Genomic DNA, 24,396 nt, shown 5'->3' with positions numbered 1-24,396 from the left:
CATGATCTTTGCTCTGTGAAGACCATTACTTTTTGCTGTTTTTATGCTGTACTACGGACTATTCTGCCTTTCAATTTGTATTTCAGTGAGAAATATCTTTATTAACATAATCATGCTTTGTATAGTATATATATTTTTTTTTTAAAAAATCGCATTATTTTAAATTGGTGATGGGTCCGGATAGGACCGTCGCTTGGTCCGGACCCGGACTGCGGCCCGCCGTTTGGAGATGCCTGGTCTAAATAGTTGATTGATTGTAGTATTGGAAATCTGCAAGGCTGCAATTCCCCTGGCTGGCCGCTATTCGTCGCCATTTTGTTGGTGTCTGTTGCGATCCAGGTAGCCATGTTAGTCACGTGACTGCAAAGTATGATACCCTGTTGGTCACGTGGTCACTAGCGCCCCCTGTGGTCTGGATGGTCCATCTGCGTGTGAGACTACGACAAGTGAAAACCGGGGTCCGTGGAGGGAAAACCAAAACAATGATGCTAACGCTCACCCGAGCCTTGTAGTCCTGGCTAATTGGAGGTAATTTCGTTAAATTACTAACGTCATTTCAAAGATTTACAAAATTCGCTTCATTTTTTCCATGGAAACACGCAGTAAAGAAACACTCGCTGAATGTTTGTTTATTTATTATGTGCGTTTCAAAATCGCCAATCTGCATGCATTTGAGCATGAAGGTCTGCCTTCTATGCAATGCCCGAAAAGATTCCGCGCTTCCTTTGAGATGGAATAAGATATTATTGAGCCCAGTGCTTGGATAGGAGTCGAACTAGGATGATATTTGGTTTTACTACGTCATCCTTGGTGTCAATTTCAGGAATGAGGTAGAGCCACTGCTCTGGCATTCTCTTCAGGACAGGGGGTTCGGCCTACTGTGCTCTCAGGTGTCTCCTCACGAACACCCCAATCACAACCAGCCTTTTCTTGCATTTTTTTGTTGCCATTTCCAGCACTCTTCTCCCTTTTGCCCCTCCCTTCCCTTCTGTTTTCTCCTCAGGCGGATCAGAGTAACAGTGAAACCGAAGGAAGCAGATGTCTTATTGCGATGTTTCCTAACCAGATAGCAAAAGTGGACCAGACACACACATACACATACGTACATTCACTCAGCTAGTCACCCTCCATGCATCAGTGATAGAACACTAAAGACCAAGGGCTGTCCAAACTAGGAAACAGCAACAGCTGTGCGACTTGCTGTTGTGAAAGTAGGGTTGTGTGTGTATTTGTGTGTGTAGCAGTAGAAGGAAGGCATTAATATCTCTACACACCTAGCTTAGTGGTGGAATGTGTACCGCAAGACCAACAGACTGAACCCATGATGATGATGCTGCTGTCTGGAGCCTAGAGGGTAAGTCCACAGGAATCAAAAACGGTGAGGATTGTAAGGATATTCTAAATGTCTCTGAGTAGGTTTAGCTTTGGGACATCACAATGAATTTAATAGTTATAACATTCATTCTCCATGTGGCTTTACTAGTTGCAAACCTTACCGACCTCTAGTATTTATTGATATATTTATTGCTTCATGCAGGTTCTAGATCTGAATATTAACAATCTGAATGATGGTTTAATGTCACTCCTTCCCTCAGGCCTAAAATGTGTCGTGTCCTCCATGCAAATACTGGTGGCACACTCCTCTGAAAGGGAAGAAGTAAAGTATTAAGGTATTTAAAGTGACCATAGATCTGCTTTGCAAGGCTCCAAGGTTTTATCTTTTAAATAGTCTAGCAAAAAGTGTGTTGAAATATGTAATGCACTCATTGCATAACTGTTGATGCTAATGACAAAATTGAGATGCAATGTTGTATATATTGAACAATCCATAAATAAAATACCTTAATATAGACACGAAACCCACTATGCTCATTACTAAATTGTTGTGAAAGTGTTCTGTGTTCAGTAGATTCTGAGGAACGCATAGGAAATAAAGTTAATTGATTCATTTTGTTCCCCATTCTTTCCCCAACACAGCAGTAGTACCGTTTTCAGAGCAGGGTCTAGAATGAAAACGTTCCACCAGCCAATGGCCGATGATGGAACAAAATCAGGGTTTCATATCAAAACACAACTGAGTCTTTTTACTCTGGCAGGTTTGAATCACAAATTGTAAAACTCAATTTTGGATCCTCTTTTCAGACATGTTTGTCTCATGGCAAACTGTTCTTTTCCTTTTGCATGAATAATTACCTAGTGAGAAGTGAGCACCCACACAGGAAATGTGGTCAAGACCGTTTAGAATGGTAGCTATGAAACATGACTAGAATAACAAATGTACACAATGAACGTAGAAACAGGTATCCAACGAGGAAATGGTTAAACTTTATAATAGGAAGAAATGGTTAGGGTTAGAAGGGAAGTACTCAACACATGCTAAATTATGTTTCTTGAGACATGAGGGTGGATACTGTCCTTTGGACGTTTATGTGTGTGGTCATATTTCCTCCGCTTAGTTACTGTGCCCTTGGAGCATGAAGACCACAAGAAAGTCAGTTTAACTGTTCAGCAACAAAACCTCTCGAAACCCCACCCTCTCAGACTATCTCTCAATAACCGGCTCTTTCTAGTGTTCCTTCTTGCCATCTCACGCACACATCGCTTGAGTGTTTTTTCGTTCATGTCAGGAAGTACGCATGGCGCTTTAAAAAAAACTTAAGTGCACATCATATCCGCAATGCCACTGCAAACAGTGGGACGCTAGTCAAAGATTCTGCTAAAGATTGGATACATTTGATTTGCCATTGGTAAGTTAAATCTACAAGGGATGGTTGTTTATTTGTGCATAATGCTACATTTCAGAGTTGTGATGTTTTTTTTTAACTTGTGTTAGCTAGCTTTTTCATGCTACTATTAACTAGCATTTCTTTACATTCACATTTGTAGGACCCTAAGCAATGAGGTAATGTTGTTTTCCCCTTTCTGTGTTGTGCGTGTCTTCACATTTTATCTGTATTCTTGTGTGAGCATTAGTGTTTTCACCATCCTATGTCTTTGAGGTTACTCAAAAAGACACTAAAATAAGACAAAAGGTCTTTAGAATGGTGTCACCTACAGATCCCCATTATTTGTGTTTGGGTCACATGGCTTCACTTTTATCTTAATGTCCTTTGGTCTTCAATGGGATATGTTACTTCTGGTCATAGTATACTTGTAGAGGTTCTATACATGATATATTCCTGACGGCAGTAGATGACCGGGACAGCTCATTTCTATTTAATTCCCACAGCTCTCCGCCGAGAGACCCTGGACGTCAAGCCCCAGCCCAGCGCCCACGCCCATGGAGCAGGCCAGCTGCCCCTCCTCTCTGCCAGATGACGGAGAACCCCACCTCCAGAAGGAACCGGAGCCTGTGGATCCCCCTTTGCAGGTCAACGGAGCGGGGCCAAAAGAGGAGGCGGGGATCGGGGGATTGGTGCACAGCAAGGACCGCCCCCATGGCGGTCATCTGGGGAAAGCTCAAGAGGAGGCGGATCCATGGGAGACGATGGCCTGCCCTGTGTACACCATGACCCGCACCTCGGCCGCCCTCTCCTTCGCCACCGTGCTGTGGGACATGCCCGGGGACCGCCCGGACGCCTGCCACCCGGACCCAATGGACGAAGAGGAGGAAGAGGAGGTGATGGCCGGTCTGGAGGACAGTCCCACGCTTCGGCCTTCCAAAGGCGTATGCTCCGAGCGGCGAGGGCCACTGGACATCGCTTGGGAGTGGGACGGGTTGGACAAGTCCGTGGAGAACGGAGCAGATATTTCCGGGGTATGTTTGTCAGACGACACTTGACTCCCTGGGCCTTACTTTGCTTTCAATAGCCATGAATAGTGGGTGTAAACATCAGTTCTGTGTGTAGCGACATATGTATAGGGTGTGCATATACATTGGTGTCCCCTCCAATATCGGAGACAGGCGCATTTGTCCCACCTAAAAATTATACCGGATCTGTCAGGTTTCCGATATGTGTCCCCCCCAATGTTAAACTCATTCCTACGCCCCTGGTCATGACTAGTGGTCCTATATTACTTAGAAATCACAAACCCCTAAGTTTGAAGTAGTTGTCTCTAGGGTTATGTAGTTGTCTCTTGGGCTAGGTAGTTGTCTCTAGGGTTAGATAGTTGTCTCTAGGGTTAGGTAGTTGTCTCTAGGGCTAGGTAGTTGTCGCTAGGGTAAGGTAATTGTCTCTAGGGTTGGGTAGTTGTCTCTAGAGCTAGGTAGTTGTGTCTAGGGTTAGGTAGTTGTCTCTAGGGATAGGTAGTTGTCTATATGGCTAGGTAGTTTTCTCTAGGGCTAGGTAGTTTTCTCTAGGGCTAGGTAGTTGTCTTTAGGGCTAGGTAGTTGTCTCTAGGGCTAAGCTTTATTACTTGTGTTGCAATCTGCAGTTATATGGCGTGGCTGGCGAGGAACAAGAGATGCAGGAAGTGAAACATCCGGTGCTGCGGTCTTCAGAGTGTGTTAGCGGTGAGTGTATGTAGCAGAATCTGTGTATATGTATATGTTTGTGTAGATATATATATATATATTGTAAAAACCTTGGAGGTTAACACACACCCCCCACCATCTACTCATTGTCTGGAGATTTAGTTTGAATTGATCTGTGTTCAAATTGATCCCCAAGACATTCACTTCTCTAATTGTTTACCTCTCTCTCCAGAAGCCATAAAGAGTCCAGATTTAGCGAATGAGGAGAAGGAGGTAGTGCTAGGAAGACTGGCTGCTGCAACTCCTCCTGCTTATGCCCTGCCTTTCCCTGAGGAGGTGTTCTGCTCCGGCCCTGAGGAACCAGAGCCATCATTCGTCTACATGACCTCACTGGCTCCGTGCTCCCAGGTCGCGCCCCAGGAGCCCCCCATGAGCTCTGCGGAGGGAGAGGGAGATGGGGATCAATGTGATGAAGAGCGCAACCATCCCCAGACCGCCTGTTCTGTGTGCACTAGTCGGGGCGGCGTGTGAGTAGAGTTTAGTTCCTTTCCTGAGAAATTGGGAACTCTCTCTGCCTTTGTTTGTCTGAATAAAACACTGATTACTAGAAGTAGTGCAGTTTCTGTGTTCTACAAACCTAATTAATCCATTAATAATTATATTTCCCATCTCTCTATAACATTGAAATGACATTCACAATACCTTGTGTGTTTCTCTGTGTTTGTATTTTACTGTAGGGAAGCGCGTGGGGAGCCGATGCTAACAGACAGGGCAGGGCAAGGCAGGCAGACGCATCCAGAAGTTATGAGTTCAGAAGCTTTTTTTTCAAGTGTGACGCAGTGCTTGAAACGACAAGTCATGGACGCAAAGGAGGAACTACAAGAACGGCCAGAGATAACACTCCCCAATGACGCCACAGAAACAAAACCATGGAACCAGCTGTCAGAAGGGTTCTACTTACAGGGGAGCGATTTAGGAGCGGGAACGTCTGCCTCTCTTCAGAGGGTCTTGGAGAACAATCAATATCTGTTAGACCAGTCAGCTGAGCATCTGACATCTGACAGATCACGGCTGTTGAAAGCCCGACCCTCGAAGTTACCCCAACACAGAAGGGGTGATCAGCTGGAGCACATGGGACAACCGGCTGAGCTCGACCCGTTGGGTGAACCACAACAAGAGGAGGCATCGCCTGAGGTCACGACGGATGATGAGATGGAACGTTCCAAACAACATCAAGAGGGAGCTGTGTTAGTAGAGTTAGGACTTGGAGTTGGAGGAGGAGGAACTGAAACTAGAGAGGGTGGAGTTATGGAGATGGAAATGACCAGAGTTTTGTCAAATCCTCCGTGTCTAGAATCTGATTCAGTAGGTGACCAGGCCTCTGAGCCGGTCCCGAAGCCAAAGAGACCGGAAGACTGTGCCGCTGAATCACAGGTGTCGCCCCTGAGGATGGCCGTGGGGACTGAGTTTGTTTCAGTGGAGCAACCCATGGACCAACCACAGCAGACCCACCAGGATGCAGAATGTTCTTTGAGCTCCGGTGCCCCGCCCGCCAACATCGATCCACTGGAGCTGCACATGAATGGGGGAGGTGTGGACCGGCAGAAGGCCCGGCGGCTGGCCCAGAGGCTGTACCAGCTGGAGGAGGTCCAGCGTGTGGACGTCGTCGGACACATGGACAAAGAGTAAGGCCATCTGCCAGGGTTCAGGTCCCAGCGGTCTCTGGCTGCAGGTTCTAGTTCTACATGCAGAACCAGGCCATGGTTATACGTCTCTGCTCTAGTCCATAGTCTGGATTCAAGCTTGATATACTAATATTTATGAAGCTTAAAAGTATATTGGTACATGTATGTAGCAAGCCTGAACAATACATGATATGAGGCCTATGTAATGAACATTATACATTTTAACTCTCATTAGTTGTGACATTGTCAAAGTGTACTACTTTTCACCTGCGGGAGGAAACATCTGCCAACCAAGCTATGTTTTATATGAAACCCTTTCTGCCTGCCCAGTGGTTCAACCCTCCAGCGGCTGATGGAAGGGGTTCATTTTGGATACTGGCTGTAAACATTTTTTAGAGGTCTTTTTTACAAGCAAGAGTGTAAACAAGTATATTGGGAAAAATAGGTAGGCCAACGCTGTTTGATGTAACCTTCACCATGCCATTGTCAGCTTGCTTCAGGTTTGACATAAAATTATATTATGAGATAACTTAATCCTGGGAGGGAGTTTATGTATGTATTTAACTATTTAACAAAATGCTTCTTCCCATGATCCAGCGATGACTTCAGCAGGGCAGTAGGAGAAGAGTTTCTGTGCTTCTTTGACTTCAGCAGACAGACGTTGGACAACGCCCTGAGGTGAGAACCTTACACGGCTGCTTCTTTGTTAACCCGGCTTCCGATGTCCACCATGTTTACATACTTACTGTCCAGACTGTTAGCGTTCCTCCTAGCCTTGTTTTTATTCTGCAGGTCTTTTCTGAAGGAGGTGGTTCTTGTAGGGGAGAGCCAAGAGAGAGAGAGAGTTCTGCAGCATTTCTCCACTCGCTTCCATCAATGCAACCCTGAGGTCTCTTCCTCCCCAGGTCAGTGAATATCCGGCCAATATTAATATTATTATTATTAATTCTCATCAATCAAGATATCAGAAGCCATTTGATTGGAGGCAAGCGCATGCGTCTTCTCTTAATCCTAATCATGTGTTCATCTGTAGGGTCAGTGCTAACCCTCACCTGCGCTATGATGCTCCTCAACACTGATTTGCATGGACAGGTGGGCTCTAGATATAACTAACAGGCTTCTTAACCTAAATACTTCAATATTCAGATTTATTTTAGTTTACTTATTATTAGAAATTGTAATAACCACAATTAATTATATCTGTAATTATTTTACTATCTTGACGGTTATTAAGCAATTCTGTATGACATGTCCGTGGCCGTGTTCACAGAACGTAGGAAAAGCCATGTCCACCTCCAGTTTTGTTTCCAACATGGAGGGAATGAACGATGGCCAGAACTTCAACAAGGACCTGCTTAAAGTACAACACCTCCCATCCCTTTATTGCTTTTCAGTAAATAGTTCAATGAAAGTGATCAAGGGTGATCAAAGTCTGTGTTTATACCCATACATTATCTTTCAGAGCTTCTACAACTCCATCAAGGGCGAACCACTGCAGTGGGCTCTGTAAGTAGCTGGAAAGTACAGATCTAAGATTTGTGGTGAAAATAGAACATTGCAGAGATCGTTACAGCGGTGTGAGTTGGTTTGATTCTGATGGCTGAAGGCCTGTCAATGGATTAACCAATCCCAGAGTGTGATTTTAGAAGATATTGACGAACCTGCCCCAGTATTAGAAACGTTGACAACACACTGACTTATTTGCAGCATACCAAAAGCCAAAAATAGTATTTGTACAGTGGAAATATCACTGCGTTGATCTTTGGGTTCTCACCAGTTTCCAAGAAGAGCAGGGGTTATCATTTGTTCCTCCCATTCTGAAATACAGTCCCTGAAGTTTGTGAATCTGCCATTATGAAACGGCCCCGTTTCTGAACTTTATTTTTGGATTCTCATTTTACTGCAAGCATTTTCATCGCAAATCTTTCATTAGATTGTAACCAAACGGTCCCTATTATTTTATGCTTGATTTTTAAAGAAGTTTCATATAATATTTTGATTTTGTTGAGTTAATTATTTTGAATATGATTTTTATTAGTCGTAGTAGCATTAACAGTTGTTATTTCTGTTGATAGTAGTTTTCATTTTGTTAGAAGTGATTGTTTTGCGTTAGTATTATTATTATTTTTAGGAATATTGTTGGTCTTATAGTGATATTAGTGGTGGTAACATTAGTGGCAGTAAGTGACAGCTTGCATCATATTACTCTTATACACCTCTCAGACGTATCACTCTTGTAATCCTCTCAAACATTGTATCACTCTTATTGTACACCTCTCACAAGTGGTATCACTCTTGTAGTCCTCTCACATGCCGTATCACTCTTATTGTACACCTCTCACATGCTGTATGACACTTATTGTAAACCTCACACGTATCACTCTTGTAATCCTCTCACACATTGTATCATTCTTATTGTACACCTTTCACATGTTGTATCCCTCTTGTACTCCTCTCACACATAGTATCACACTTATTGTACACCTCTCACATGCTGTATGATTCTAATTGTACACCTCACACATCTTGTTCTTCACTCTTATTGTATATATCACACGTAGTATCACTCTTATTGTAAATCTTACATTCATCATATCACTCTTTTTGTCAACCGTTCACATGGTGTATTACTCATTGTGCACCTCTCACACTGTGTATCACTCTTGTTGTACACCTCTGACATATTGTATCACTCTTATTGTACACCTCTCCCACTGCGTCTCACTCTCGAGGTTCATCTCTGTCCTTGCTTCCTGAAGGGATGAAGAGGAGCTGAAGATGCTGTCCATGCATCAGGGTGAGGACCTGAATGAGGGGGGGCTGCGCTCCAAGAGCAACCCCTTCCAGGACGTCCCCCACGACAAGACGGCCCGTGTGTTCAAGCAGGGCTTCCTGCAGCGCAAGGCCCACGCCGACATCGACGGAAAGCGCAGTGAGTACCGCTGGAGCACTGTCCTTCCTTCCTAACCCTGACCCTTTCCATGGTTATTAAGCGTATATATATAGGAATATACACTTAATTAAGACACTTTAGTTAAGACAATGTACACATCATTCTCAAGCATGATTTCCCATGTTAGCAAACAGACCAAAATGGTTGTTACCTTTCCTAAATAGGAGCTATACATCTTGATATTAAAACAAGGGCAGTGCAACTATTGAAGGTGTGTTATGGGATAATGTTCTCCTTTAAAGGAACAACATACTTTGTGAAATAAGGTTAATTTCCACTTCCCGTCATCAAAAGAGAGGCCCCATACTATTTCTTCTCAAGTAGCCCATCGCTTGATTCTATCAAGTATACATTTCACTGAGGTTAACCAAAATCAATAGAGGCTAATGGGATTGACTAACTCCATCAATGAAGCGAGGTTATATTACACCAACAGCAGGCCCAAAATAAAGATATCTAAGTGATTTCACTTGCCATTGTGAATAATAAATGAAAAAGACCTTGCTTGTTTTGGAGCGATATTTTGTGGTTTGTTGATCGACCATGTCTGTGCGAACATCATTGTGTAACGTCACAAGCAGTTTGCACCTGAGAATAGTTTGAGGTAATAAAAATAAACATAAAATCAAACCCTTCATTCTGTTCACCAAGAGAAGATTCACTGTTCACCAAGAGAGACGGTTCACTGTTCACCAAGAGAGACGTTTCGCTGTTCACCAATAGAGACGTTTCACTGTTCACCAAGAGAGACGGTTCACTGTTCACCAAGAGAGGTGGTTCACTGTTCACCAAGAGAGACGGTTCACTGTTCACCAAGAGAGACGGTTCACTGTTCACCAAGAGAGGTGGTTCACTGTTCACCAAGAGAGACGGTTCACTGTTCACCAAGAGAGACGGTTCACTGTTCACCAAGAGAGACGGTTCACTGTTCACCAAGAGAGACGGTTCACTGTTCACCAAGAGAGACAGTTTACTGTTCACCAAGAGAGACGGTTCACTGTTCAATAAGAGAGACGATTCACTGTTCACCAAGAGAGGCGGTTCACTGTTTACCAAGAGAGACGATTCAGTGTTCACCAAGAGAGGATTCACAATGAGACAGTGAAAGATGGAGGGTGTTATCTACCCTCATCCACTGATGGAGCAGCTTTAATTGATTTGGGCTAACTCGGTCATATCCAAATCCGGTCGCATCGAGCGATGGGCTGATTTAGACGAAAGATTTTACGGTGCATCTCGTGGAAAATAACCATTTGCTAAAAGCCAGAATATTCCTTTAAAGCACATTTGAATGTTTATTATGAGGGTATAATTAACATTTATTTGTCGAAGGTGAGGTGAATAATTGTTTTAGAATATACTACACGTGAATACTCCAAAAATAAACAAGATAACACTTTTTGCCGGGATTTATTTGTTTTTATTAGCGTTTTATTTGTTTTTATTAGCGTGACGAGACGACCGTCACGTTTACGTTACATACGTTACTTGCTGTTTTATAAATAATAAGCTAATTTTGCCTTGAAAAACGTGAAGACCATATCGAGTTGCTCTTTTTTTGTTTTTAGCGATAGCATTTTGTTGAATTTCTTGTATTTTTTCCTCTGAAACACTTGCAAAGCGGGATGTTTTGCGATGAAAACAATATCCCGAGTTTGAGATCTTAATCATGGGATATTGCCCAACATCCCGAGATAGCGAACCAATCAAATTGCGCCATCTTAGGAGGTTCACGTCTAGCATATACTAAACACAATTATCCGGAATTGAAGAGGAGTGAAATTAGCAACGTGGAAACAGAGTCAAAGAGCAAAGATTCCTCCGCCCTGAGCCGCAAATAGAGGACCTATCAGTACCTGAGGAACGTCAATAACGTATTCATATATAATATATAGACCATGCTCATTAAAAAAATGTATATACATATATTTGTTATACTTTTTTCAAGTCTTATTCAATTAAGGTATTTTTCCTCTTCCTGGAAGTGGGGGGTTGTGAGGCCCTCTATTGGGGCCCCCCGCCGTTCCTATATCTTCTGTATGCAGTTTATTAACATCAACCGACTTCAACAGCATTCACTATCAGTGCATACATTTCTGACCCACAATGTGCCTGTGTTTCAGCTCCGTGGGGTAAGAGGAGCTGGAAGACGTTCTACGGCGTGCTCAAGGGACTGGTCCTCTACTTCCAGAAGGTGGGTGCCTCTGGGGGAAGGGTTTCCCCCTCGGGACTTCTGTTGTAATTCTGTGGAAATACTGAACTTGTATTTGTTTTTGTGTGTGTGTGTGTGTGCCTGTGCGAGCGTCAGGATGACTACAGGAAGGGGATGCAGGGGGAGGAGGAAGTGGTCAGTGTGCACCACGCGCTGGCTGAGGAGGCCGCTGACTACACCAAGAAGCCTCACGTTTTCCGCCTGCAGACGGCCGACTGGAGGGTATTCCTGTTCCAGGCCTCGTAAGTGTTATCTATTGATATAGATAAAGATATAGATCTATATCTCCTGGTTGTTCACCACCTCTCTCTCAAGGTCGAAGGCGGAGATGAGCTCGTGGATCTGCCGCATCAACCTGGTGGCTGCGCTCCACTCCTCCCCTCCCTTCCCGGCCGCCGTGGGGTCCCAGAAGAGGTTCACCAGACCCATCCTGCCTGCCTCGCAGTCTGCTCAGACCCTGGTGAGAGAGACACTTTACCACACACTTTAAGGTACAACCATGTCAAGCCATGAGTAAGTGCAGCCGATGAAAAGATAAGTTGATATTTAGGGTACAGCAGCGCTGGTCAGCTAGGGGCTCGACCCTTGTATGGTAAACACTCTCTGACCTAGACCTTACTATGGTATCTGTGATGGTAGTAACATTTAATATGGTTAGGGGGTTACACACCTTAAAGGTACTAGGTTTGAACACCAAGGTCAGAGGCATCCTTTGAGCAAGATGTCCTTCCCCCTACCTGATTCTTAACAACATGTTTCTGAACTCACTAGGTTCCTGTGGATATGAGCGTCTGCAGCTAAATGACTAAGCAATAGTCTCCCAAGCCTGACTTAAATATCTAAAGTCTGATGAAAGACAAGCTCATATGAGTGTCGACCGATCATGTTGCTGGAGGATGTCCTCCGTAAGCCCGTCATTGGCTAACAAAAACTCGGCCAGCAGCAGTCAACTGAAAAAAAAAAAAAAAAGTTTCTGTAAAGGTTTAAAGTGGACACTGATCGATGTCTGATCCTCTGTGTGTAAGGCTTTGGGTGGTTCTGATCCTCTGCGTGTCAGGGTTTGGGTGGTTCTGATTGTCTGTGTCAGGGTTTGGGTGGTTCTGATTCTCTGTGTGCTAGCATTTTGGTTTGGGTGGTTCTAATCTTCTATGTGTCAGGGTTAGGGTGGTTTTGATCCTCTGTGTGCTAGCGTTTGGGTTTGGGTGGTTCTAATCTTCTATGTGTCAGGGTTTGGGTGGTTTTGATCCTCTGTGTGTCAGGGTTTGGGCGGTTCTGATTATCTGTGTCAGGGTTTGGGTTTAGGTGGTTCTGATTCTCTGTGTGTCAGGGTTTGGGTGTTTCTGATTCTCTGTGTTCTGATCCGGTCCCAGGAGCGTCAGCTGCACTCCCATGCCGGCATGCTGGAGTCGTTTGATAAGGACCTGAGCTTCCTGCAGGAGAGCGCCTCGGACGGCCGCAAGGCCCGGGCTCGGGACCTGGAGGAGCAGCGCCTCCGGGAGGAGTACCTGCTGCATGAGGTGGGGGGCAGTCTGAGTCTGGGTATGGATCTTGGTCTTGGTCTTGGTCTGGATCTGGGTCTGGGTCTGTTTTGGTGTAAAAACAGGGTGTGTGTGTGTGTGTGTGTGTATAAATACAATAGGTGTGTATAGGGGTTCTTCTGGTCGCAATGAGCATCTGAACATTTTCACAACAATCTTTGAATTAAACTTAAGATTCTTTCTAGAGTCTTTCCCAAAGACTGGGTCGCGACCCACATGTGGGTGGTGGGAGATTTGAATTGGGTCGCCAGATAAATGTAAATAAAATATATATATAATTTTTTTTTACACATTATGATAGTACTGAATGTTAGGATAGTATGATAGTACTGAATGTTTGTATTGTTCTGATAATATCACTTATAACATTGAATCTTGTTGAAAGGTTAACGTACATTGTGTTTTTGTTACTGATGATATTTGGTCTCATTTATAAAGTATTTAATATGTGTATTATGTTTTCAATAACAAGTGCCAAAAACGGAGTTGTGATTTATCTCTTCGAAATGGCTGTTTTAAGTTAATATATAAGGGGATGCGAAATTGGCAGTAAAAACATTCAGTAATGTTCATTTATGCACAAATTTGTTCTTCTCACGATTTTATAGATAAGGCCTATTGTGAATTGGGTCGCGATGGTTGGTTATTTTAAAAAAATGGGTCCCCAGAAAAAAAGTGTTGGAAACACTGCTCTATACTTTACTCTATATATACTATGTCTATTTAATCATTGTGAACTAATCAGATGTTAATGGGGACATTGAATTGACCCGGGTCGCCGTTTCTCTGAACCCAGAAATGTCGGTACGAGGGCTACATGGCCGTGCTGGAGGCGTGGAGGAGCTTGGACCTCCTGGACGGCTCTACTGTGGGGGACACAGAACTCAGACTTCTGGACCGAGCCATGTTTAGAAACTTTCTAGAAGACATCGAAGAGGAGAGTGAGGGGCTTGGAATGAAGAAGTCTGTCTCCAGCCCCTCTCTGGAGTTTGAGATGGTGCCCCCGGTGGTCAAAGTAAGGCGCAACGTCTCAGAAAGACGGCCTTACCGCAGGAATATCATTGCTCGGGGAAACAAAGAGCTCTGAGTGACTTTAAACTAAAAGTGTTGACCGTCTTTAGTAAACTGTGTACAAGAGCCATAGGGATTAGGTGTTGTTGCTTTGTAGCAATGCATTTAGGGTACTGTAGTCTTTAGTGATTTAGTTAGGAACTAGTCTGATTGAGGCATATGGGATTCATCTGTCCACCGTTGTAAGTTTGACTTTGAAATGCAAGTATTTTATACATTTCTTCTTGGTTTGCACTTTTACAAAAAGAACCTCAAAAACTAGTTTTTTATTTTATTTTGAATATCTCAGAAAATTGAAATGGACCTAAATAGTTCAGTTGTGTTTACGTGGTTTCATAATGGTTAGTAACTAGTAACGTGTTTGACCACTAGAGGGGGCCGTATCATAGGAAATATCTTGTAATGAAGTTGACGGTACAAGGTTTGGTTGGAAAGATATTTACCTTTATTTTGTTACATTTTAAATGGTCTTAATTGATTGTTGCGTTTTGAAGAGCTTATATATTTTTATATTTTTTGAGCATCTGTTATAAACCAGTTCCTGTTACAACTGTGTTGTTCATATTGAAGGCTTCATAACCTTAAACCCCTCATGTCCAATCATAGAAAATAAAAAAAAATATTACAAATATATTTTTTAGATTTATCATTTTAAGTAGGAAAATGGAATGAAATTTAGTTAACCATAAAATAATCAGTAAATATATTTATGATCTATTTATAGCATATACATTTGTGATCATATGGTTCAGTATGACATTCATTTAACTATAACCTCTACATATGTAGGACCTCCGTTTTCATCATGATTGTGTTTGTGTGTGATCTCTGTAGTGGCACAGTCCCCATTTTGTTCTCTTGTCAGCATGATGAGCATTGGTCAGCCAGGGGTGACTGACAATAAGAACAGGATGTCTACCACCCCTGTAGAGAGAGAGAGAGAGAGAGACACACACACACACACACACACAGATTCCATGTTAATGTCCCTGTCCAGCATTAAACGCAGGAATGTGGTTGGACAATAGGAAACACAAGGCAGAGCATACACAATACAGACGCACCGTCCTGCTGTAAGCTCCATAGTGCCCTAGTGCCCGGAGCAACACATCGAAACAAGCCCTCCTTCAGAGTAGGTACTGTCAGACTACTCCTCCTCATAAATTTATCCTAAATATACTATTTACAAAAGCAGTGGTAGCCTATAGGGCTTGTTCATCAGAATGCATTGTGGGATTTTTGGTTGGGCGATACTCCACCATTTTGAGAGGACTCAAGAGAGTTGTGTAGGACTGTAAAATATTAAATCAAGGTAAATATACCAAAACCTAGGCTAATGAAAACGTTGTTTTGCCACGTCTCACATGAGAAACACCGGAAGTTTCACACATAACATATCTCCCAATAATGACAAATAATTGTACGATTAATTTCTAAACAATGAGCAATAAAACATGACTTTCCAATGCTCTTATGTTTTCAAAATGGAGGCCGATCACTGTGATGTGAGGTCATGATATACCCCCCTCCCATGAATGGAATGCATCGAAATCCGCCCTCCCATGAATCCCCAAGGATTCGCGGGATTGAACACCTATCACAATTTGCTTCGATTGATTCATGAATCAAAATAATGCAATGCAACCTACTCCATTTCAATATATTTTTGACAAATTATGTTTCCTGTGTGATCTCTATGAGCCTGTAGCCACATAGGATCCTTATTTAGGATACTTAGGATACTAATTGAACTGTTTACAGTCTGCTCTATGTGAAACTTTGCAACATGGATCATTATCCCCACAACTTTAAACAGTTGTGTCTTGGATAGGTGGTTGGATCATTGTTGTTTTGTCACTCACAACCTTGGATATGCTGCCATCTGACTTTTAACAAGGTGTATTGCTTTTTACAAACACCTGTTCTAGAGGCAAAACAAAGAATGCCAAATCCATGTCTGGAGGAACAATAGACAGGGGGCTGAACGTCGTCGGTTGGGAAGGTTTAATGAGGATGGGCCCACGCTCTATATTCACCACTATGGAGGAATGTTTCATTAAGGCCATGTCCACTCCTCATAGTACGATCAGAATACCCCCTCTCATTGTAAAAACGCATCTAGCTGTAGAAACGCTGTAGTACATATTCCAGGCCTATATACTACACGACTCCACCTAAAAAAAAAGACGAGGCGGAGCATGCGCATGAAGCCTGCGTGCTGTATACAAGCACAGTCGAGGAGGGGAAACCGAAACCTTTTAGATTGAGCTGAAAATATTTTTTAATGTACAGTTAGTAATTATATTTAGCATAGGGCTGTATTTAAATCAAACAAAAACAAATTAGACAGAAATCTAAAAGTCACATTATCTGGACAGTTTGATGGAGGGGGGCGTCACTGAACCTGCGGGGCTGCGCTGCACCTTGTTGGGTGAGGCCGTGGGTGTCTGTATGTGAGAATAAAAAGAGACAGCTTAACCCAAATGAAATGTTATTTGGTGACTGACTTGTTGTGTAGGAGCCACTTAAGATCGGATTCAGGATTCGTCCGATGAAGGTAACGAATGTTTTTTACAAAGGTTCCTATTTTCCTTTTGCGTCATAACGGCACACGTGTCTGTGAGGGATATTTAATGTATTGTTGTTAAGCTCAGAGAGAATCACTGGGCGGTCCCACCAGGACATGGACAGTGACGCATTGCTACTCAAGAAGAGCCAACTGTCGGACCCCCCCTCCAGACACTATAAGTGGTCGTAGCAGCAGGGGGGCGGGCGTCACTAGAGAGGACCACCACACTCTCTGGGGAGAGTGTTGTTTTTTTGGGAGTTTTTTTTTCTTTTCCCTCTCTCGTTCCACCCCTTGGCCCGCCAGTCTGTGGTCTTCTCTGGGGAGATTTTCTGTGCTCAGTCAGGCTTGATTGAGTAATTAAAAGGGCAAGAATCCAAGTTTGGGTCGTTAGGGAAGCTTGTCCAGCGTCCTTTTTATGCTGGCCTCGCCCGAGCTGTACAAAAGCCTCTAAATGCCGATAAATAAAACAAAAAGTAATTCCTGATCCCCATTCTTTTTATTTGCCTCCTTCCTCTTCTGTTTTGACAATTCCGACAAAACACCTGCGTCGTTTCGGCCACTGCTCGACCGGCGCTCGCTATAAAAATCCCAGAAATAATCGTTATCGAATACGGCCCCGCAACGTTTACTATCGTAATGATATGTTGCTAAATGTTTTTTACAAGCAGAACGACGGTTGCAGCGAGTGTCCAATCAGCGTCCATCTGACGTCGCTCCTCGAGCCGAGCTCTCCCTCTTGGCGCGTATTGTCCTTCTGCCGCTGCGCTGCACGCTCTACTTGTCTGGTGTTTATCTCCTGTCCCGCATCAGCCAACCCATTCACCCCCTCCCTGTCTAGGGTTTCTCTGTTCTTTACTGTGTTTCTTACCCTACTAGTATTCAGCAGTGGCACACCGCCTCTACTGGAACTTTAGGTCCTTTGTGGTTTCATAGTTTTGTGTGTCACATGAAACCGTCATCATCCACGATACCGTCATCAGACAAATTAGAGACAACCTAACGGTATTATATGTGTTGGGTACTTTCATGATCCCAAATTTGTCCAAACATGACACATTTGTTATATATGGTAACGGGCCGGGCAATTTTGGTCGAGCGTTAACGGTGTCATCTTCCCTTTAACCCTAACTTCCGTGAAATACAGGAAACAGAGTGTAACGGTCGGGATTATTGCCGCCGCCTTGTAGCACAATTCTTGGTCTTGAGAGGACTGAGTGGGAAAGGATCTAGGTCCCCCACACTCAATGCCTATGGCTTCAATGTCCAGGTGAGTGGACACGTTGTGCGCTGTTTAGCCGTCTAGTTCCACGGTAGCTTTCTAGACAGGGGAGAAGTAGGATTCAGGATGTCCTGAGGGATCGCCTACAGTGTGTGTGCAGTGTTTGCGACCTGACACCTCCCCCCCTACTTTACTAAGGTTTGGCTAAACAGGTGAAGCGCCCCTACCCCCAGATAAGTAGCCCAATACAAAGTGAATAAAATAGAAAATGTCTGTCCTTTACCTCTGATGTTTACTTAACATGAAACACAGCTTACTTCAGAGAAATGGTTCAAAAGACACTTGTTCAACACAGTATACATACATTGGTTCCAATCAACAATAACATTTACACCAGGAAAACATTAATCACATTTCAATGTTAAATCACCCGACGTGCATTTAACGTTTGAATCACCATCACAATCCAATTATAACACTTTATATATACAATAACAATTATAATACTCGGGCAAGAAAGACACTTGTTCTTCAGTCCTGAACAGGGGTATGTGCACGGAATGCACAGCGGTGCAATGTTCCTTCCAGCGCAGTGCGTGTGAATGTGTGTGTGGGTGCGCGCGTGTGTGTTAGTTTGTTCAGTCACAGTTCTGTTCGGGCTGCGCACGGTGTGTGTGTCTTCTGTTTCAGTGTAAATGGTTAGGAGGGGGGCAGGGGTTACGATACCGCAGCAGAGATCGCACTTCGTGATGTGCGATGGCTGGCAGGGCAAACTTCTCCTGAAACGTCCCTAGATCTCGGGCAGCTCTAGGCAACCACGTAGGACATCACACGGAGGGTCTCTTTTCCCCGTCGCTTTCACCGACGTCCAGGCTCACCAACGAAACACCCAAAACCTCCGCACCACTCTCAGCAACCGAGCCGACGCAAAACCTAACCCTTAACTTGGTACTAGACCCAACAAAAAAACAAAACGGAAAAACCAGCATACAACCGCACCACCTCGCCGTGCACACCGCCGGGCTTCCTCACTCTCTTCCCGCCTGTTTTCCTCTCCGGTGCACGTGATGCGTCTTAAAGGGGCAGTCTATATTTGTACCCGTTACATTCCCCCCTGCGAAACCCTGCCATGCCATCGAACATCCAAATGACGATGCGATCTCCGAAAAAGAACAAAGGAAGGTACAGCGCATTGATCCATATGAAAGTACCCACCGGTAATTTCTCAATACAGCTAACATCTCGAAAATTACATAAGGAAGCCTCAAAATAGTTGATAAAAAAAAAACACGGCATCATAACACTTCAGTACTCAGCACCGAAATACATGGACATACATAAAGGTAAGTACAGCACATTTGAGGTTGCACAAATTATTTCAAAACATAATCACTCCTTAATCTGGAGGGAAGTGTACCCCTGGTCTGTCTTTGAGACAGTCTAAGTTCGCACACACTTTCACTCTCACTCCCTGCGTCTGACCCACCCGTAGTTCCCAGCTCTTCACAGATGGGCATAACAGTTTCATCTATGGCCTCACCCCCAACCTGACCATCACCACTCGAGTGCCCCTCCACTACGTCTCTATCCCCTGTGTTTGCGTGGGGCGTGTGTGCAGTGGCAGGGATGCAAATGAGGTCGGGACAGCCTGTGTCAATGTCAGGGCCAGTGTCTTTCCGGGGCTGGTGCCTGCCTTCAGGACGTGCCGGGGGTGACCGGAAAGTACAGATTCTGAGTTGGTCATGATGTACCACTTTTGAGGGGCCTCCCTTCTCAGGGCGGATGGTGTAAACAGGGATGTCACCGTGATTTTGTGCGACAACGATGTAAGGAAATGGTTCCCACTTGTCTCCTATCTTGTTTCTACCCCGATGGGAGTGATTGCGTAGCAGAACACGATCCCCCGCTCTCATGAGGGCCCCGGCAGCTCTGCGGTCATAGGCTCTTTTCCTTTTTCTGGATGCGTCCTGCGCCGCAGCGTTAGCAACTTCTACTGCGGTTTTGAACTTCTCATGGTGGTTCTTAACCCAGTCATCTAGATTATCCACTTCTTCGTCCTCCAGGTCCTTTCCCCCTAAGATGTCCATCGGCAGCCTGGGATCCCTGGCGAACATCAGGTAAAAAGGTGCGTAACCCGTAGAAGAATGGATCCGACTGTTGTAAGCCATGACGAGCTCAGAAAGGTGTTTGTCCCATCTCCTTTTCTTCTCAGCAGGCAGAGTGCAAAGCATCTCGTGTATGGTTCGATTGAACCTTTCAGATTGGGCATTGCCCTGAGGGTGGTAGGGGGTAGTGCGGCTCTTCCCTATTCTGTATATCTGGCACAACTCTTTTATAACATTAGCCTCAAAACAGCGCCCTTGGTCTGAATGCAATCGTGCCGGGCATCCATAATGGACAAACCAGTGCTTTATGAGGTTCTTGGCCGTGGTGTATGCAGTTTGGTTCTTGGTAGGCACGGCAACTGTAAACCGAGTGAACATGTCGGTCAGGATGAGCACGTTTTCGTACCCCCCATTGGATCTCTCAAGCATGGTGTAGTCCATTGCCACTACCTCAAGGGGTGCCGTAATGTTGGTGCATGTCATCGGGGCTTTAATTTTGGGAAATACGTTTTTTGCCAGAGTGCACCGTTTGCATTCCTTAATCCAAGTCTGTACATCTTTGGTCATTGTCGGCCAGTAATAGCTCTGCCTCATGAGGTCAAGGGTGCTCTGTTCCGCGACGTGACCACCATGTTCATGCTGACTTTCAAACACTCGACACTGCAGACTCCCTGGGACGATTAATTGCCGTATTTCTTCCCCGTCTCTTGGATTGCTGACAGAGCGAAACGACTCGCTTTTGAAGGCTCAGTCGCTCAAACTGTTGGGAGAGTCGCTTTAGCTTTGGATCCATGTCTCTAGTCTCTGACAGAGTAGGCTTTATGTGGTTCCACACAGCTGAATGGACAGGCCAGACACTGGGGTCCCGTTTTTGCTCCTGTTCTATCTCAGGCCAGCTGAAGCCACTCACGGTCCCCTTTATGGCATTCTGTGCCACCTTTTCCACCCTGAGTGCATCTGTTTTGCCCTTAGGCCCTGGCCAGAGACAAGCACGCACCTCGTCTGATCCCATGCGTATGAAGTCTTTTCCTGAATCTTCCTCATCCGGCTCTGTGGTCGCTCGGATTCTTGACAAGACATCAGCCTTCGCATTTTGTCGCCCGGGCTTATAACAGACTTCAAAATTGTACTCTGCAAGCTGGGCTACCCAGCGCTGCTCCACCGCTCCTAGGTTGCCAGAACCCAGGTAGCGCAGTGGGTTGTGATCGGATACAACTGTAAATTTGGAGTACATTAGATATTCTTTAAATTTTTCTGTCATCGCCCATTTTAGAGCAAGCAACTCTAATTTGAAAGCACTATAGTTTTTGTCATTCTTTTCAGCTCCACGCAGACCTCGGCTGGCGAAGGCAATGACGTACTCGACTTCCCCCTGCTTCTGGCTTAATACGGCCCCCAGGCCCTGTAGACTCCCATCAGTGGTAAGTATGAAGGGTAAGCTAAAGTCAGGGTATGCAAGAACTGGCGGGTTCATCAGGCTATGCTTCAGTTCTTCAAAGGCATGTTGGCAGTCATCACTCCATCTGAACGGCTCTGCAAACCTGGCTTTACCTCCCTTGCCAACCAGAGCATGGAGAGGCCGGGCTAGGTGGGCAAACCTGGGGACAAATCTTCTATAATAACTCATTAACCCCAGGACTTGCCTCACCTCTCTCACTGACTTAGGGGCTGCCCATGTCTCCAGGGCTCGCACTTTCTCCTGATCCACCTGGATACCTCGAGCGGATATTATGTGGCCGAGAAACTTCACTTCGTCCCTCAGGAGGTGGCACTTACTGGGCTTCAGTTTTAAACCGTGCTGCCTGAGTCTATTGAAGACGACCTCCAATCTCTCACAATGGGTGTCAAAGTCATTGGAAACGATTATGATGTCGTCTAAATAGATGAGCAGCGTCTCAAACGTCAGATCGCCGAGCACCACGCCCATGAGAAGCTGGAATGTGGCTGGGGCGTTGCATAGCCCGAATGGCATCCTTGACCACTCAAACAGGCCGAACGGGGTGGTGACTGCCGTCTTCGCTCGGTCTGCATCATCCATGGCTACTTGGAAATAGCCTGAGGTTAGGTCCAGGGTTGAAAACAGCTGTGCCTTCCCTAAAGCGTCAAGCGACTCATCAACGCGTGGCAGTGGGTAGGCATCTTTGCACGTCACTTCGTTTAGCCTCCGATAATCGCAACAAAACCTCACACTACCATCTTTCTTCAGCACGATTACAGCAGGTGAGGCCCAGGGGCCACAACTCTCTTTGAGAACTCCTTGGGAGACGAGATCTTGGACGTGTTTCTTAAACTGCTGGAAAACCTGAGGGGGGACCCGGCGATGCCGCTGCTTAATGGGCGGGGCCTCTGTTGGAATACTGTGGGAGACAGAAGTGGTGTGCCCAAAATCTGAATCACTTTTTGAGAACACATCTTGATGCTTAGCTAATAAACCCCTGAGCTTATGGCACTGGGTGGGAGAGAGCCCTTCGAGGTTAACTTGGACAGGGACAGGTAGCTGCTCGGTTTCACCCCCCTCTGCCTTGATCCGGTTGGTTTCAATGGCCTTCACATGCAGCACCCCTTCTTTCTCTTCAAACTCTACAAGTTCCTTTTGCAGCACGTCCTGTGGCTTACAGATTATGGCGATCCGTGATCTTGGCTCCAGCATCACTGGCTTTTCACTGGAATTCAACACCCAGATAGGCACATGCCCACCTGTGGTTGTAGCAAGCACATTAGCCACCAGGAGGCTCTTCGGCAGGCTCACTCCAGAAGTGGCCTCCACTAACACTTGACAGCTTGCTTTTGAAGGCATGCTGCAATGACCTTCAAGGATGCGTTCGCTGAGTGGGGGAATGATGACTGTCTCCCTGCCTGCCACCTTCACATAGCCTATTCGGTCGCTCTGTCCGAGGGACCCCGCCTCCTTTCTGATGTTCGCCCGCTGCATCATTAGCTTTGTCGTCCATCATATACTTCACCGTGAGTTTAGCTTCACCTTTAAGGTACTGTTTAATGAACTCCACTTGGTTGTCTATGGGGACCTTCATGACTTTGAGGGCAGATTCCATTGATGAGATCCATTCTTCAATATCCACATCACCTTGCTTGCCATTGAAATCCAAAATTTTGCGGTCTCTGGGGATATACACCGTAGCTGCAGGCGGCTTCTCATTCTGCTGATCTATGACTGCCTTAGCTAACACTAGAGCCTCTCTTTGCTCACTTCTAGCTTGTAGCAGGGCCTCAGCCTGGTCGTCGAATCTCGCCTTCATCTGCTCAAACTGTTCCCTCAGTTTCTCTAAATCGGCCATGGTTTCCACTAAAAATGATTGCTTAATCTATCCTGTTCGTAACGCCAATTGTGACGGTCGGGATTATTGCCGCCGCCTTGTAGGGGTAACACAATTCTTGGTCTGGAGAGGACTGAGTGGGACAGGATCTAGGTCCCCCACACTCAATGCCTATGGCTTCAATGTCCAGGTGAGTGGACACGTTGTGCGCTGTTTAGCCGTCTAGTTCCACGGTAGCTTACTAGACAGGGGAGAAGTAGGATTCAGGATGTCCTGAGGGATCGCCTACAGTGTGTGTGCAGTGTTTGCGAACTGACACTTCCCCCCCCTACTTTACTAAGGTTTGGCTAAACAGGTGAAGCGCCCGTACCCCCAGATAAGTAGCCCAATACAAAGTGAATAAAATAGAAAATGTCTGTCCTTTACCTCTGATGTTTACTTAACATGAAACACAGCTTACTTCAGAGAAATGGTTCAAAAGACACTTGTTAAACACAGTATACATACATTGGTTCCAATCAACAATAACATTTAAACCAGGAAAACATTAATCGCATTTTAATGTTAAATCACCCGACGTGCATTTAAAGTTTGAATCACCATCACAATCCAATTATAACACTTTATATATACAAAAACAATTATAATACTCGGGCAAGAAAGACACTTGTTCTTCAGTCCTGAACAGGGGTATGTGCACGGAATGCACAGCGGTGCAATGTTCCTTCCAGCGCAGTGCATGTGGATGTGTGTGTGGGTGCGTGCGTGTGTGTTAGTTCGTTCAGTCACAGTTCTGTTCGGGCTGCGCACGGTGTGTGTGTCTTCTGTTTCAGTGTAAATGGTTAGGTGGGGGGCAGGGGTTACGATACCGCAGCAGAGATCGCACTTCGTGATGTGCGATGGCTGGCAGGGCAAACTTCTCCTGAAACGTCCCTAGCTCTCGGGCAGCTCTAGGCAACCACGTAGGACATCACACGGAGGGTCTCTTTTCCCTGTCGCTTTCACCGACGTCCAGGCTCACCAACGAAACACCCAAAACCGCCGCACCACTCTCAGCAACCGAGCCAACGCAAAACCTAACCCTTAACTTGGTACTAGACCCAACAAAAAAACAAAACGGAAAAACCAGCATACAACCGCACCACCTCGCCGTGCACACCGCCGGGCTTCCTCACTCTCTTCCCGCCTGTTTTCCTCTCCGGTGCACGTGATGCATCTTAAAGGCGCAGTCTATATTTGTACCCGTTACAAGAGTGAGGAAGGAAGTTGGTCAACTAGATAGCTATCCACTCTATCCATACTGCTGTTTTTATTGCTCACCCGTGATGGATCATGATTATTCAGTCCAGTTTGTT

The 24,396-nt window shown here is 45.2% G+C and overlaps 1 protein-coding gene across 6 annotated transcripts; it reads left to right on the top strand.

Moving 5' to 3' along the window:
- Positions 1–393: 393 nt before the first annotated feature.
- LOC307074406 (uncharacterized protein) lies at positions 394–15,201 on the top strand. Of its 6 annotated transcripts, none has more exons than XM_079734556.1 (18): positions 395–528; positions 1,004–1,354; positions 1,596–1,670; positions 3,230–3,757; positions 4,375–4,453; positions 4,647–4,941; positions 5,152–6,099; positions 6,697–6,777; positions 6,892–7,004; positions 7,133–7,191; positions 7,370–7,459; positions 7,562–7,605; positions 8,859–9,031; positions 11,176–11,246; positions 11,361–11,506; positions 11,580–11,724; positions 12,635–12,781; positions 13,599–15,200. In XM_079734556.1, the coding sequence occupies exons 4-18, from the start codon at positions 3,281–3,283 to the stop codon at positions 13,887–13,889; spliced, it is 3,159 nt and encodes a 1,052-aa protein (XP_079590682.1). In that variant the 5' UTR covers positions 395–528; positions 1,004–1,354; positions 1,596–1,670; positions 3,230–3,280; the 3' UTR covers positions 13,890–15,200. The 6 variants fall into 6 exon arrangements, with proteins under 6 accessions (XP_079590687.1, XP_079590682.1, XP_079590683.1 ...); XM_079734557.1 differs by having other exon boundaries at positions 414–528; positions 824–1,354; XM_079734561.1 differs by lacking the exon at positions 13,599–15,200 and having other exon boundaries at positions 394–528; positions 12,036–12,648.
- The last annotated feature ends 9,195 nt before the right edge of the window (positions 15,202–24,396 follow it).

The sequence above is a fragment of the Pollachius pollachius genome (assembly GCF_949987615.1).
Source record: "Pollachius pollachius genome assembly, chromosome: 4".
In the NCBI taxonomy this organism is placed as follows: domain Eukaryota; kingdom Metazoa; phylum Chordata; class Actinopteri; order Gadiformes; family Gadidae; genus Pollachius; species Pollachius pollachius.
This window is presented reverse-complemented; position numbering and strand designations above follow the sequence as displayed.